The following is a 15,443-nucleotide window of genomic DNA, read 5'->3' as shown; positions in this document are numbered from 1 at the left end:
GCTGGTTAATAAACTGGAGCTGCCCTGAATAAATTCCATCCAAACGTAAGCGCGTGGCCTGTAACTCCCTGAGAGTGTAAGCAGAACCAGTGGTTTTATGTTGTTTTTCCAAATTGTGGAGTCGAGACAAGCATTCAGCTATTTCTGCTCTCCGTAACTGTGCCTTATGGCTCACTTTTTGAAGAAAATACCCCGAGTAACAGCCTTTAGCGCATCCCATACTACTCCTAGAGTGCAAATTATTTTGCAAGTACTCTTTCACTACATTACTATACCCAGCAACTAACTCAGGTTCCTGCAACAAACAAGTATTCAGAGTCCATGTTGTATCTCTACCCTCGTCACAAAAGGAAGGGAAGGTCACCCAAACCGGGGCATGGTTAGATATTGTAATGTGCCCCATTCCTCTTTCAAGGCTCCCTTCAGCCAAATGAGTATCCACAAAAATATAATCTATCCTGGAGTAAGAATCATGCGAATGTGAATAGAAGGTATAGTCCCGAACACCCAGATGCCTTAGTCGCCAAGGATCACATACACCTAGGTCTCTTACCAACTCTGCAAAAGCACACAAAATCTTATAATCATTTGCCACAGGAGGTCCAGATCTATCCATAGCCGGGTGAATAGTAGAATTGAAACCTCCCCCCACAATCAGGTGAGCTGCTTGCATAACAGGAATCTTAGAGCGAATATTTTGAAAAAAAAATCCTCTTGAGATTGATTTGGTGCATATATTGAGGCCAGCATCAATATGCAAGGTCAAAAACAAAAATCTACCCGCGGGGTCTCATTTTATGTGCTCCACCGTCATCTGTAAGGAAGAGTGCAATAAAATTGCAACACCTCATTTCTTTGAGCCATCACTCGTCAAGGCACAGAACACATGGGGATAACGAGGGTGAGCCAACAACCGCTCGTGATCTCTCCTGAAGTGGGTCTCCTGCAAAAACACAACCTGAGGGCCATGATGCAAAATTTTTGGCGTTTCTGGGGATAATTCAGCCCCTTAACATTATATGAAAAAACCTTTAATGATGCCATTTACATGAAGGATAGAGTTATAAACAGCTGCGAATCTCCAGCAGACAGAGATGAGCTAACGGACCCTGTGTCAATACCCGCTGATACTCTCCAAACCCCCAAGACCCTCCCTGCCCCCAAATCCACTCGCAACTCACACATCTGCTACCACATGCAACCCACCCTCCTCCTCCAATCCTGACCACCCCAACCCCCTTATCCACCCTAACCACCAAACACACATTCACAATAAAGGGAAACCTGAGTGGGAATATAAAGGTGAAAAACAGCCACGCTCCGAATGAGCCACCTAACCCCCAAACCCACCCTCTTCCATCCAGCCACATTCGTACATCACACCTCAGACAAGCATTCAATGCAATACACCAGCAAGAAAAAAGAAAACCTGCAGTACAGTTACAAGTCCAAACCCAGCAATGGGAGAAGGCCCTGACTAGACGCAACAGATGGATCAAAAGATTTGAAGTCCAAGTCAGCCCTTTTATAGCGTTTTCTTTCTCTTGGGAGATACCCTCTGCCACTGCTGGAGCCTCTCCTTGGTAGCTGGGGCCACAAAGTGTTTAGGCAAAAGCGATTCAGTCATGTTGGTGTCCATCAGAATTTTCCAAACTTCCTTCAGCTTACGGGGGTCTATACGCTTTCCCCTGAATTGAAAAGCATAAGGCAAATGGAAAGGCCCAGCGATAGTTAACTTTCTCTTTAGACAAAATGTCCAGTACCGGTTTCATAGCCCGCCTTCAAATTGGGGAAATTTCGAGCTTTCTGAAGAAGATTTTCTTTGTCAGAGAAGTTAGCAAAGCGGGCCACAATATCTCTGGGTTGATTGTCTCAAGGCTTCCCTAGAGCGCGATGGGCTCTCTCTATCACAATAGAGGCAGCGTCTCCACTATCTCCCAGCAGCTGCTCACACGGTGATCAGACGTTCTCCATAACCCTGGAATCAGGGACTCCCCAAAATCACAAGTTCTTCCTACACCCACGATTTTCAAGATGGGAAAATTAGGTTCTTACCATGATAATTTTCTTTCCGTTAGTCATAGCAGATGAAGCCATTACGTATGGGTTGTGTCCATCAACCAGCAGGGGGAGATAGAGAGCACTCAACTTTTCACAGTGCCTCATGGCCAGCTAGCTCCACTGCCTCTTCAGTATTTGAAGCTTCCAAAGCAGTATGGCAAACCGCAATGGGAATAACATGAACTTTCCTCACAGCGAACGATGGCCCCTTAACAAGGGCATAAACTCAAAAAAGGAGGGAATGAACTCATCCTCCTGGAGGGAATAAACTCGTCCTCCACTTTGTATAAACGGAGGGAATACTTGCATCCTCCTGGAGGGAATAAACTCATCCTCCCAAAACATGAACTGGAGGGAATGAACTCATCCTCCTATAACTGTAACAAGAATCCTGAAGACTGTTTTCCGACTCCCCAAGGAAGGAATATAACTTCAGGAAACAAGAACAGCACCTAAAATCAGAATCACTGCAATACAAACAATCATACAGGGAGGGCTCATGGCTTCATCTGCTATGACTAAAGGAAAGAAAATTATCATGGTAAGAACCTAATTTTCCCTTCCTTGTCATCAAGCAGATGACGCCATTACATATGGGATGTAACAAAGCAATCCCTAAATAGGGTGGGAACAAGCCACACCATGCGCTAGCACCTGTGCTCCAAAACGCGCATCCCTCCTGGCAGCCACATCCAGCCTGTAATGTCAGGCGAAAGAGAGCTTAGAAGCCCATGTTGCAGCACTGCAAATCTCATAAAGAGATAGTGCTCCAATTTCTGCCCAGGAAGAGGAAATCGCTCTTGTGGAATGTGCCTTAAAGGCTTCAGGCGGAGCCCGGCCAGACAGCAGATATGCTGAAAAGATAGCTTCTTTGAGCCAACGGGCAATAGTGGCTTTAGACGCTGAAGACCCTCTGCGAGGACCTGCAAACAGCACAAAAAGATGATCAGAGGTCCTGAAGGAATTTGTAATTCGCAGATACTGCAACAGAGTCCTGCGCACATCCAAAAGGTGCAACTGCCCAAATGAATCTGGAAACTCCTCCTCAACAAAGGAGGGAAGGAAAACAGGCTGGTTTAGGTGAAACGCTGAAACCACCTTAGGCATGAAGGAAGGCACGGTCCGAACCGTGACCCCTGACTCTGAGAATTGCAGAAAAGGGTCTCTACAGGACAGTGCCTGGAGCTCTGACACCCGTCTCGCCGAGGTAATGGCCACTAAAAAGACGGCCTTCAGTGTCAAATCTTTCTCTGAAGCACGCCGAAGCGGTTCAAAGGGCGCCCTCTGAAGGGCCTTCAATAATAACCCCAGGTTCCAAGCTGGACAAGGTGCCCGCACGGGAGGACGGAGCCGAAGCACCCCTCTAAGAAACCGTGCCACATCTGGTTGAGCAGCTAAGGACACGCCTTCAATCTTGCCACACAGGGAGGCCAATGCTGCCACTTGCACCCGCAGGGAATTATAGGCCAAGCCTTTGTGTACACCATCCTGCAAAAAGTCCAGAATCGGCGAGACAGGAGCCTGAAACACACCAGACTTCAAACTGGCGCCAAATCCTGGCATAAGCCACGGAAGTGGAGCGCTTACGGGCCTGCAGGAGAGTGGAAATTACCTTATTTGAGTAGCCTTTATCTCTCAATTGTGCCCTCTCAATCACCATGCCATAAGACCAAAGCGGCAGGCGTCCTCATTGGCCACCGGACCCTGTGACAACAGGTGCGGAACCAGAGGTAATGGAAAGGGAGCCTCCAACAGCATCTGTCGGAGGTCCGCATACCAAGGCCTCCTGGGCCAATGAGCACCACCTCCTGGATGCAGCCGAATCCGCAGGAGCACTCGCCCTATCAAGGGCCACAGAGGGAAGACATACAGCAAGCCCAGGGGCCAGGGTTGAGCCAAAGCATCCAACCCGGCAGAGCGAGGATCCCTCCGTCTGCTGAAGAAGCACGGGACTTTGGCATTGGAACTGGTCGCCATAAGATCCATCACTGGCTTGCCCCATTTGGCACATATCTGCAGGAATATATCGTCTGCTAGTTCCCACTCCGCTGGATCGATCTGATGCCTGCTTAGATAGTCGGCTTGCACGTTGCTCTGACCTGCAATGTGAGCTGCTGACAGGGACTGTAGATGAAGTTCGGCCCAGTGGCAAATTTGTTTGGCCTGCGCGGCTAGAGCTCTGCACTGAGTGCCGCCTTGTCGATTTATGTAGGCCACTGCTGTCGTGTTGTCCGACATCACTCGGACAGCCAATCCTTCCAGGGTCACTTGAAAGGCCAGAAGAGCCAGACACCGTTTTCAACTCCAGGCGGTTGATAGACCACTCCAATTCGTCGGGTGTCCACAGACCCTGGGCATGCTTCCCCTGGCAATGTGCACCCCAGCCCTTCAGGCTGGCATCTGTCACCACTAGGCACCAATCGGGGAGCGCCAGCGGCATTCCCCACCACAACATGCTGTCCAAGAGCCACCACTCCATACTGAGGCGGGCCGCAGGGAGCCAAGAAAGTCTGCACTGATAATCCTGAGATACTGGAGATCATCGTTGAAGTAAAGAATACTGTAGAGGTCTCAGGGGTGCTCTCGCCCATGGCACCACTTCCAAGGTGGCCGTCATCGATCCCAACAGCTGGACAATGTCCCAAGCTCACTGGCGGGGCATCCTCAGGAGCAGACGGACCTGATTCTGAAGCTTGCACCGCCTTTGCTCGGGAAGAAAACACATAGCCCGAGGCTGTGTCGAACCTGGCCCTCAAATATTCTAGAGATTGCGAGGGGGTCAGGTAACTTTTGGCCATATTGACCACCCAGCCCAGAGATTGAAGGACTGAAACCACTCTGGCTGTAGCTAGATGACTCTCTTTTTCCGAGTCTGTTCTGATGAGCCAGTCGTCTAGGTACGGCTGAACCCGGATACCCTCTCGCCTGAGAAAGGCAGCTACTACCACCATTACCTTGGAGAAGGTTCGGGGAGCTGTAGCGAGGCCAAAAGGCAAGGCCCGAAACTGGAAATGTTTTCCCAACACTGCAAACCGTAGAAACTTCTGGTGCGGGGGGCCAAATTGGTATGTGCAAGTAAGCTTCTTTCAGGTCCAGAGACGTGAGAAACTCTCCTGGCTGTACCGCCGCAATGACGGAGCGCATGGTTTCCATGTGAAAATGCCGCACTCTTAAGGACTTGTTTAGCTCTTTTAAGTCCAGGATCGGGCGAAAAGACTCACCTTTTCGTGGCACCACAAAGTAAATGGAGTAGCAGCCTAGACCTTGTTCGGCGGGAGGCACCGGGGTCACAGCCCCTACCCGGCACAGACTATGCAAAGTCTCCTCTACCGCCGCCCGTTTGGCGGCAGAACCGCATCGGGACTCCACAAATACGTCTCTCACCGGGGCATCAAATTCTATTCGGTATCCGTCTCTGATCAGGTCCAAGACCCACTGATCTGCGGAGATTTTGGCCCACTCCTCGAAAAAGAGGGAAAGTCTTCCTCCGATGACAGGAAACGAGGAGGGGGCCGGCGCACCATCATTGAGAGGGTCGCCCCTAACTCCAGGCCTTGAACCGGCAGCTGAGGAACGTTTGTCCGAGTGAAAGGAGTTTCTCTGCTGAAAGCGGGCACGCGAAGTGAACCCAGCAGCACACCCCGGGCGGTACCTTCTAGCTTCACGGAAGCGAGGTCTGTAAGAGGAGCGGACCGCCTGACCCTTAGAGGAAGGCTTCGGCCTATCTTCGGGCAAGCGCTGAGGTTTGGAATCCCCCAGGCCTTTAACAATGTTTTCCAGCTCCTCACCAAACAGGAGAAGGCCTTGAAAGGGCAACTTCACCAACCTTTGCTTAGAGGCCATGTCCGCCGCCCAATGTTGTAGCCAAAGAGTGCAGCGAGCCGCCACTGCTACAGCCATTTGTTTAGCCGATGCTCTGACCATATCATAAAGGGTATCAGCCAAAAAGGACAAGGCCGACTCCATCCGCGGAGCCACTTCAGATAAGGTCTCCGCTCCATCACCGGGCTGTTCCACTGCCTGCTGTAACCAAGCCAGGCAGGCTCTAGCAGCATAACAACTGCATGCAGACGCCCGAACAGTGAGACCTGCCAAATCAAAGGACCGCTTTAGAGCTGAATCAAGCCTGCGGTCTTGAATATCCTTCAGGGCAACACCTCCTTCAACAGGGAGGGTAGTTCTCTTTGTCACAGCCGTGACCAGGTCATCCACTTTAGGCATTGCAAAGCAAGCCAAATGTTCCTCACTCAGAGGGTATAATTGCCCCATAGCCCTGGCAACCTTCAAAGGTCCCTCGGGGTCAGCCCATTGAACTGAAATAAGCTCTTAGATGGAGTCATGCAAAGGAAAGGCTCGAGCAGGCTTTCTGGTACTAGCCATCCTTGGTTTAACAGAGGAGGCTGTGCCACTCCTATGATCTTCAATCGAGAGAGCTTGTAAGGCATCTGAAATAAGTGCTGGCAGCGCCTCGCGGTGGAAAATCCTCACCGCAGACGGATCACCAAGCTCCTGTGGCAATTCTGCACCCGACTCTGGCTCCTCAGCCCAAGAAGTTCTGCCAGACCCCTCAGAATCCTCATAGCCCGACCACGGGGGGGGGGGGGGGGGGGGGGGGGGGGGGGGGGGGGGGAAGGGGGGTGTGCCACACTCAGAAGGGGAATTAGCCCTTCTGCATTTATCAGGAGGATAAGAAACAGGCAAAGCCAACTCCAAAAGGCCAGGATCCACCGGGGGGGGAGGCAGAGGGTCCGAAGATCCCTGTGGAAGAGCTCTTTTAAGCATGTACGCCCTATGCAGCATTAAAACAAAATCAGGGGAGAAAACCGCTCCCTGACCGCCCGGATCCTGCCCAGGGCTATCAGCCTCACTCAGAGGACCCCCCCCCCCCCCCGGATTCAGGGCTCTCCGTCGCAACGGAGGCCGCGCCGTGTGGAAAATCCAAAATGGCATCCGCTGCCAGCTCAGAGCGCAAAAGATCGCCGCTCGCCATGCTCGGGCTGGCTCTACCGTCTGTACAGCACGAATTACAGAGCCCCGCTGCTGATTTGCGCTTGCTACATTTAGAACAGCGTTTTACAGTCTCCGCAGCCATCCGAAAACAGCAGTAAAATTCAAAAATGGCGGTTCGCGCCAAAAACGTCCCAATCGCGGGCCCACCTCGGAGGAGTCAGAAAACACTCTTACCTCACTAGACCGAGTATCACAGCTCCGGTCCTGCAGAAGAATCTCAAGAAAAAAAACCCCTTTTCCAAGATCGCTGCGCTAAAGCGCAACGCAACTTTATTTATTTATTTATTTATTTATTTATTTATTTTAATGCTGTGAGGAAAGCAGAGGCAAAAGAGGTAAATAAAAACACTCCGGAGGCTCAGATAAGTGGGAAAGGCAGGGAAAGGCGAACCAATGTGCCTGCATCCACTGAGTGGGAAAGGACAGGGAAAAGCAAGCTAATATGTCCACATCCACGGGGGCATGGGTAAGGCAGGGAAGAGGCTGACCTATGTGCCTTCAAAGTGAAGCTGCTATAGCCTCTAACACCCCGGCTAACAACTGACAAGCCAGGAGCCACCCCCAGGCAGATTTTGATGGAGCTCGAAGAAGCTGCAGCCACCCTGATTGGGGAGATAGAGAGCACTCAACTTTTCTCAGTGCCTCATGGCCAGCTAGCTCCACTGCCTCTTCAGTATTCTCTATCTCCCCCTGCTGGTTGATGGACACAACCCATACGTAATGGCTTCATCTGCTTGATGACAAGGAATGTCCATTTTATACTGTAGATCTTCCATCCAATCACCAAATCTTCCCAGGCGAGCTTCTGCATTAGCTATCTGTCCCGACTGGTCTAAGGTACAAGCTTCCAGCTCCTCCACGTGCCCACCCAGTTCTCTAAGGTCGACACTCAGGACACCTATTATATCCAAAATTTCCTCTTTAGAGGCTTTAATCTCGGATTGGATATTTACTAAGCACTGTTGTAAGGATTTAGATGAGACGCGTTTGGACTGCGACGTGCAAGCGTCTGCTATTGAAACTGCAGAATCCGAGTCGGAGGGAGAAGGAAGGGCCGGAGAAGCATGATGCTGAGAGGCCTTACCATCAAGCGAGTCGAAAGGCACTCCGGATCCTTGCGCCCCGATGACGGCAGCTTTACTCATGATTGTCCAAGGAAAACACTATTTTATTTGCTCGAAATTGGAACAAAAGTGGCAGCTGATGTCCAAGGATGCTGATTATTAGCAAGGAGGTGAGGGAGCTAAAGATCTAGGCAGCCATTCAGAGCTCTGACGTCCAAGCTTTATCATTTAATAAATATAAACAAACAGTAAAAAAAAATAGACTTAATATTAAAAGTTTTTATATATTGTCCTCACCCTAAAGCTCTAGATAGCTTACAGTCAAATGGCCTAAAGTTTCTGATAAAACAAAAATACAGTGACTATCACCTTGTATTATCAGCGCTACAAGAATAGTAGAAGTAACCTAGACTTCAACTAATACAGGACAAAGCTACCGAAAACAAAAGTCAGATATTTTGTAAAAAGAAAAAATTCAGGAGTTTTCTAAATCTTGGCCTCTTTCACTGGCAATGAATTCCATAAGCTTAGCATTACTGAAATAAACAATTTTTCATGTGTTGAAGCCAGATGTACAAACAAGTCTGCTAGAAGTTCAAATTTATTGACATGAGTAAGGCGATTAGATACTTTAAAAAAAGTTGCCAGATAAAATGGGCAATTCCCACCCAAAAGTTTAAAAGTGAAATACAAAATTTTAAATTCTATGCGGGCTATTACTGACTGCCAATGAAGCTCTTTCAGAAGCAGAATCACTATCAAATTTAGATTTGTACAGAATTATCTTTACTGCAGTATTCTTAATAGTTGCAATCGAGATAGCAAAGTTTTGAGATACCCAAATACAGGGAAACTGCAGTAACCCAAATGTGAGAACATAATTGTGTGGACCAAGTTTTACAAGTCATCTGGAGAGAAATTTTCTGATCAAGGAAAGTTAAAAAGAACAAACAACTCAGTTTTTAAGAGACAGAAGCAGCCATGAGAAAATGTATATACCAAGGAAGAAATCTAAGCATCACAAATTATTCATTTTAAGCTGCCCTTTTCTGGTGCTCTTTGGACCCAGTGGAGGAGTAGCTTAATGGTTACTGCAGTGGCCTGAAAATCAGGGAAACCAGATTCGATTTCCACTGTAGCTCCTTATGGTTCTGGGCAAGTCACTTAACTCTCCACTGCCCCAGGTACAACATAAGCACTTGTATATAATAAACAGTTTTGATTGTAACCATAGAAAAGCAGTATATCAAATCTCACCCCATCTCCTTTCCCCAATGACACACCAAAAATACTACCCTATTCATCTCAGATTTCAAGATCTTTACGAGCAGTGACATTTCAGTAATTCACCCATTAGACTCACCTTCCTGATCTTGCCTGTAGTGAAGTTCCAGACCTCAATAAATCCATCTACTGAGCCAGTGACTAGATACTGGCCATCAGGAGAAAACCGAGCACATTCCACGTGTGATTTCTGACCAAACTGTTGCACATTTAAAAACATGAAAGATAGACATTTATGAAACTTTGCTCATTGTTCAGCAAACTTCAGCCAAATGATTTTCTGGTCACTGAGCCACAAATACTAAAAAAAATGCAAGGTCCAGTCAATTATTAGTTTATGCACATTTTAGAATCTCTCTTGCTTTTCCTCTTTTATATACCCCAAGAATTCCTGGGAAAGAGGAATGCCTGTGCCTTAGACAAAGATCCCCAAAACTTGTCAAGAGAAGGATCGCACAGGACATTTCAAATGACTGAAATAATTGTAGGGCATCCACATCAAGAGTTTGTTGAACAGGGTGCTCCCTTGGAATTTCTTTAGTTTGTTGCTATGCCGAGGAATTTTGGAATCCCGCCAGAATTGTTGCCTTTGCAGGCCAGATTCGGCTGTGGACAGATTATTATGGAGGGCCAGAAAAAGTGAGCTCTGTAGGGCACATTAGATTGACAGGCCATAGTTTTGGGGACTGCTTATCGAGAATCTGGTGCACTACAAACAGGAACATAATTAAACACTAAGCAAAAAGCTAATTGCTGAATTCCCACCTTAATATGTCTACTTAGCTGTGTAGGGAATTTCTCCTCCTCTACATCTTTCACAGCTGCTTTACCTCTGAACAAGTCAATGGTCATACCAGGCGGGAGTAGCCCTTGATGTTGCTGCCACTTCAATGCCTGTGAAGAAGTTCAAAACATACGATTAAGAAGTCTACTATATTCTACACATGGTGCAGAGTTAGTAAATCAAGGAGCTAGCACAAAAATGTACCTCAATCAGCATTCTTGACAAAACAAAGATAATATTTCATTATAAATAGACAAAAAACTAATTATGTTGAAATGTTCATATAGATATAAAAACACTTAAAGTGCTACAGAAACCTACAGCTTTCACAGGAGAAAACAGCTTCCTCATAGTAACATAGCAGATGACAGCAGATAAAGAGCTGTACGGTCCATACAGTCTTCCCAACAAGATAAACTCATAAAATATTTATTCATATTTTTACTCACACCTTTTTGAGTAGTAGCTCCAGGTGAGTTACATTCAGGCACCCTGGGTGTTTCCCTGTCCCTGGAGGGCTCACAATCTAAGTTTCTACCTGAGGCAATGGAGAGTTAAGTGCAGTGCTTTTTTTGTAGAAAAATAAATGCCGGTACTCATTATGGGCAGGGTCACCGCATACTGCTCTGCCCCTATGATAGCCACACCCACATTAGCCACACCCCTTATACCAGCCATGGCATATATAAACAGACATCATTGAAAATATTATACTAGCATAGGAGAAAAAAAATAACTTGTGATTATTTTTCATTATAAATAATTTCTGTAAGCTGTTACAGCTCCAGTATACCCAGTGCAAAATAAGACAGCAGATGTAAATTCTCAAATTGGACATAATTCAAACACTAAAATGAAAATAAAATGATTTTTTTCTACCTTTGTCTGGTGACTTTGTTTTTCTATCCATATTGGTCCCAGTCTCTGTGATTCTGCTGCTCTCTATCTGTTCTCTTAACTCCGTTTCCAGGGCTTCCTTTCCATTTATTTCTTAACTTTCCTCCTTCATTTCTTGCCCTGCATCCATAAGTAAAAACTGGGTCCTCCTCCGTGGAATTGACTGGAGGAGGTATAACGTGGATCCAGCTTTTGCCTATTTTCTCCATCCATGTGCAGTTTTTCTCCTCTCTTCCCTTATCTCCATCCATGTGCATCTTCTTTTTTCTTTCCTCCCCTCCACCCATGTCCAGCACTTCTCCTCTCTCCTCCCCTCCATCCATGTCCATCATTTCTCCTCTCTTCCCTCCCCTGTATTCATATAAAGCAATAATTCTCCCTCCCCTCCAACCAAGTCCAGCATTTCTCCTCTCTCCCCGCCAATCCCTCCATCCATCCATGTCCAGCAATTCTCCTCTATCTCCTGCTCTCCTCTCAATCCATTTACAGCATTTCTGCTCTCTCCCCTCCCCGTGCATCTCCTTCCTGCCTTCTTCCCCCCCTCCATCCATGTCCAGCATGTTTCCTCTCTCCCCTGCCCTCCCCTCCCATGTCCAGTGATTCTCCTCTATCCCCTGTCCTCCCCTGCCATCCATGTCCAGCAATTCTCCTCTCTCCCCTTCCCTCTTTATTAATGTCTGCTTAGCTCTTCTATGTAATCCTTGATCTCATTGTAATACCGATTGTATCTTCTACCCTGTGAATGGCGATGCCATAACAGGCCTTTGTAAGCCACGTTGAGCCTGCAAATAGGTGGGAAAATGTGGGATACAAGTGCAATAAATAATAATAAATAATAATCTGTGCCCTGTAACATACAATTAAATAACTGAGCTAAGATTGGTGAGATCTGCACTAGAATTCGCTTGAAAATTGTTCCTATTAAGCCATCCTTTCAGGTTGCCTTATTGTTGTACAATTTATTGACTCAACTGCTTCATCTGCTTGAATGGGTTCTCCCCAGCTATTGTCTTTCCTCTTCCTTCAGCCTAGGCAGATCCTCCTTGACTAAATAGTGCTCTGTGTCCTGTACTGATGTAATACTCTCAGATGTATAAAGTGATAGAATGATGATTTGTTCTATTCCAGTTTGGTCTGGATCAGGCTGGTACAGGGAATTAGCTGTTTCAGTTTGTAAACCAAGAGAGGAGATATTTAAGGGGAAAACCGGTTGATGATTTTTTTTTTTAGTTAATACAAGGTCAGTGAGGAATAAGATTTTACTATTTAATTTAGTGAGAGATAGTAATGTTGATTTTGTTTATTTTACAGAATCCTTCTCGATCTATCTGCTGCTTTTGACACTGTTGATCACAGTCTGCTCCTTGATACGCTGTCCTCACTTGGATTTCAGGGCTCTGCTCTTTCCTGGTTTTCTTCTTATCTCTCCCAGTGTACCTTTAATGTATACTCTAGTGGATCCTCTTCTACTTGTATCCCACTGTCAGTTGGTGTACCTCAGGGATCTGTCCTGGGACATCTTCTCTTCTCCATCTATACTTCTTCCCTTGGTACTCTGATCTCATCCCATGGTTTACAGTATCATCTTTACGCTGATGACTCCCAGATCTACCTCTCCACACCAGAAATCTCAGCTGAAACCCAGGCCAAAGAATCAGCCTGCCTGTCTGACATTGCTGACTGGATGTCTCCGCGCCATCTGAAACTAAACATGACCAAGACTGAACTTCTTATCTTTCCCCCTAAACCAACCTCTCCTCCTCCCCCATTCTCTATTTCTGTGGATAACACTCTCATCCTTCCTGTCTCATCAGCTCGTAACCTTGGGGTCATCTTCGACTCCTCCCTCTCCTTCTCTGCACATATTCAACAGATTGCTAAAACCTGTCGTTTCTTTCTCTATAATATCAGCAAAATTCGCCCTTTCCTTTCTGAGCACACTACCAGAACCCTCATCCACGCTCTCGCTTAGACTATTGCAACTTGATTCTAACAGGTCTCCCACTTAGCCATCTCTCTTCTCTTCAATCTGTTCAAAGTTCTGCTGCACGACTAATATTCCACCAGGGTCGTTATGCTCATATTAGCCCTCTCCTCAAGTCACTTCACTGGCTTCCTATCCGTTTCCGCATACAGTTCAAACTCCTCCTATTGACCTATAAGTGCATTCACTCTGCAGCTCCTCAGTACCTCTCCACTCTCATCTCTCTCTATGTTCCTCCCCGGCAGGGGCATAGCTACGGGTGCATCCAATGTCAGCTCAAGCCCGCCCACTCAAGCGTGGTGAAAAGCGAACACACTGCAGCAGCCTTCATTGCATAGCCATAGCGCTGCCGCTGATCCAGCCCACCTACCTTTCGGGCTTGAGGCAGACTCGGGATGCACGCAGTCGCAGACGGCACTGACATGCAGGTCGCAGCTCTTGACCCCGTGCGTGACGTCTTAGGCTCTTCCGCGGCGCGCTGAGATGTTGTTCCATCAGTATGCTGCGGCTGTGCGTGGCGACACGCTCAGCCTCGTCCTCGCTCCGTCCGTCTCACAAAAGTGAAAAATTCTGCCGTCCTCATGGCTCGGCTGGGTGGTCTCCTCCACTGCACCTGTGTGTGAGCTCAAACCTGAACTCCCTGCTGCCTGGGCTCAGCTGAAGAACAGTTGGGGCCCTCAGTGATCAGCCTTCAGTAGAGCCACAGGCCTCAACACTCCACCGCAGCCACAAAACAGGCACAGGAACCAGCACATTCTCTGCATACTGAAGCCCAGGTAAAATAACGGTTTTAAACGTGTAATGCTGGTGGACATCTAGGTTTAGATTCACTGCCTAGGGGAAAAAAAAGGCTATTACTATATTTAAGGTGGGTGGGTTTCTAGGTGGGGGTGGGCTCAGTGCTCAAGGATAAAACAATTTTAAAAAAATTATTTAATGTTGGTGGGTTTCTGGGTTGGAATGGGCTCAGTGGTTGTATATTTCATATTTATGGGGTTTTGGCTGGGAATGGTCTCTGTAGTAGCCAGGTTAACATTTTAAAAAAGTTTTATATTTAATGTAGGCGGGTTTTTGGGTGGGGTGGGCTCTGAAGTGCTCAGGACATTAAAAAGAAAAAAAGGTTTTATATTTAGTGCTTCAGGGACTTCCGGTGGAGCCGAGCGGCAAGATGGCCGCGGTCTGAGAGAGCTCCGCGACACCGCTGACGGGCCCTCTACCCCCCCGCTCTCAAGACCCCCTCCGCGGCAAGCTGGCGATACCTAAAGCTCCCCAACACATGCGGGCACCTACGGAAGTCTTTTGGTAAGCCCGGGAGTGCAGCACAGTCGAAGATAGCGACACGCGTGACCAGACCCAAAATGGCGGCCGGAAGCTCAGCGCACAAGAAGACGGAGAGTTAACAGAGCAGATGACATAACTCGCGGAGTAAGAACTCGGGGGCTTGATTTGAGGGAGCTCGGAGGAACGGATTAGTGGATAAGGGGGAGAGCGACTAATTAAAATTTCATCTGCCTTTCCCGCGTCCCCCCCTCCCCCCCCCCCAACGTGTGAACAGTGATTGAGGCACAGAAACATAGAGCGGCCCATAACTCAGCTCGCAATATCAGGGGCCAGGAACACTCGGGCATGCATCACAATTAAAATTAGGCAATGCCTACATCTGCACGCATACCTCAGGAGTGGGCGCCTCGGCAGCGTACTTTAAACATTTTCTCACGGAGATCGTAACTGCCAGTGGAGAAAAGGAGAGCACCCCTCTTAGTGCTACAGGAGAGATATAAAGCTTGAAGTATAAATAAGACTATGGCACACAATTTGTAGAATTTGAGCAATTATTTGCGTACTATTGCAAAGGTGCGTAGATAATCAATTAACAGCGGGTCTCTCTCCCTGGCAGACTGAAAGAAAGTTTGAGAGGGGCTTGGACTCGTAGACTGGTAGCGGGGGAGAATTGGCTCCCAGAACCAGCGGAAAATAGACGGAGGTGGGCTTGTGGGACCCAGACCCAGAGCACTATCGTAATATATACAGCAAAAGCGCCTACATCATAAGACCAGACGCGTAGATTCTGCAAAAGATATAATACACTCTGTATGGAGCAATTTCTGAAGCCTAAACTAACAGGAACAACCCGAAGCGGGACCAAATACGATAAGGGGAGGAGTCCCCCATCGACCACAGGGGCCAAGATGGCAGAAGGGAAGCTTGAAAAACTTGGGGACTTCTCTGAAAAACAGTTAGCACAGATAACTATGGCGGTTAGTGCCGCACTTAACCCAAGGTTTGACCTGCTTGAACGTCAAATGAGCAGTTTAGAAGCTACCATGGCAGACACAGTGAGACGAGTGGGAGAGGCGGA

At 47.6% G+C, this 15,443-nt stretch overlaps 1 protein-coding gene across 1 annotated transcript in view; it reads right to left on the bottom strand.

Moving 5' to 3' along the window:
- The window catches only part of SMU1 (SMU1 DNA replication regulator and spliceosomal factor), a 399,226-nt gene that overhangs the window by 265,708 nt on the left and 118,075 nt on the right, over nucleotides 1-15,443 (bottom strand). The window contains 2 exon segments of the mRNA XM_030194333.1: nucleotides 9,499-9,618; nucleotides 10,185-10,313. Coding sequence (XP_030050193.1) covers nucleotides 9,499-9,618; nucleotides 10,185-10,313 — 249 coding nt within the window.

The sequence above is a fragment of the Microcaecilia unicolor genome, chromosome 2 (genome assembly GCF_901765095.1).
Source record: "Microcaecilia unicolor chromosome 2, aMicUni1.1, whole genome shotgun sequence".
In the NCBI taxonomy this organism is placed as follows: domain Eukaryota; kingdom Metazoa; phylum Chordata; class Amphibia; order Gymnophiona; family Siphonopidae; genus Microcaecilia; species Microcaecilia unicolor.
This window is presented reverse-complemented; position numbering and strand designations above follow the sequence as displayed.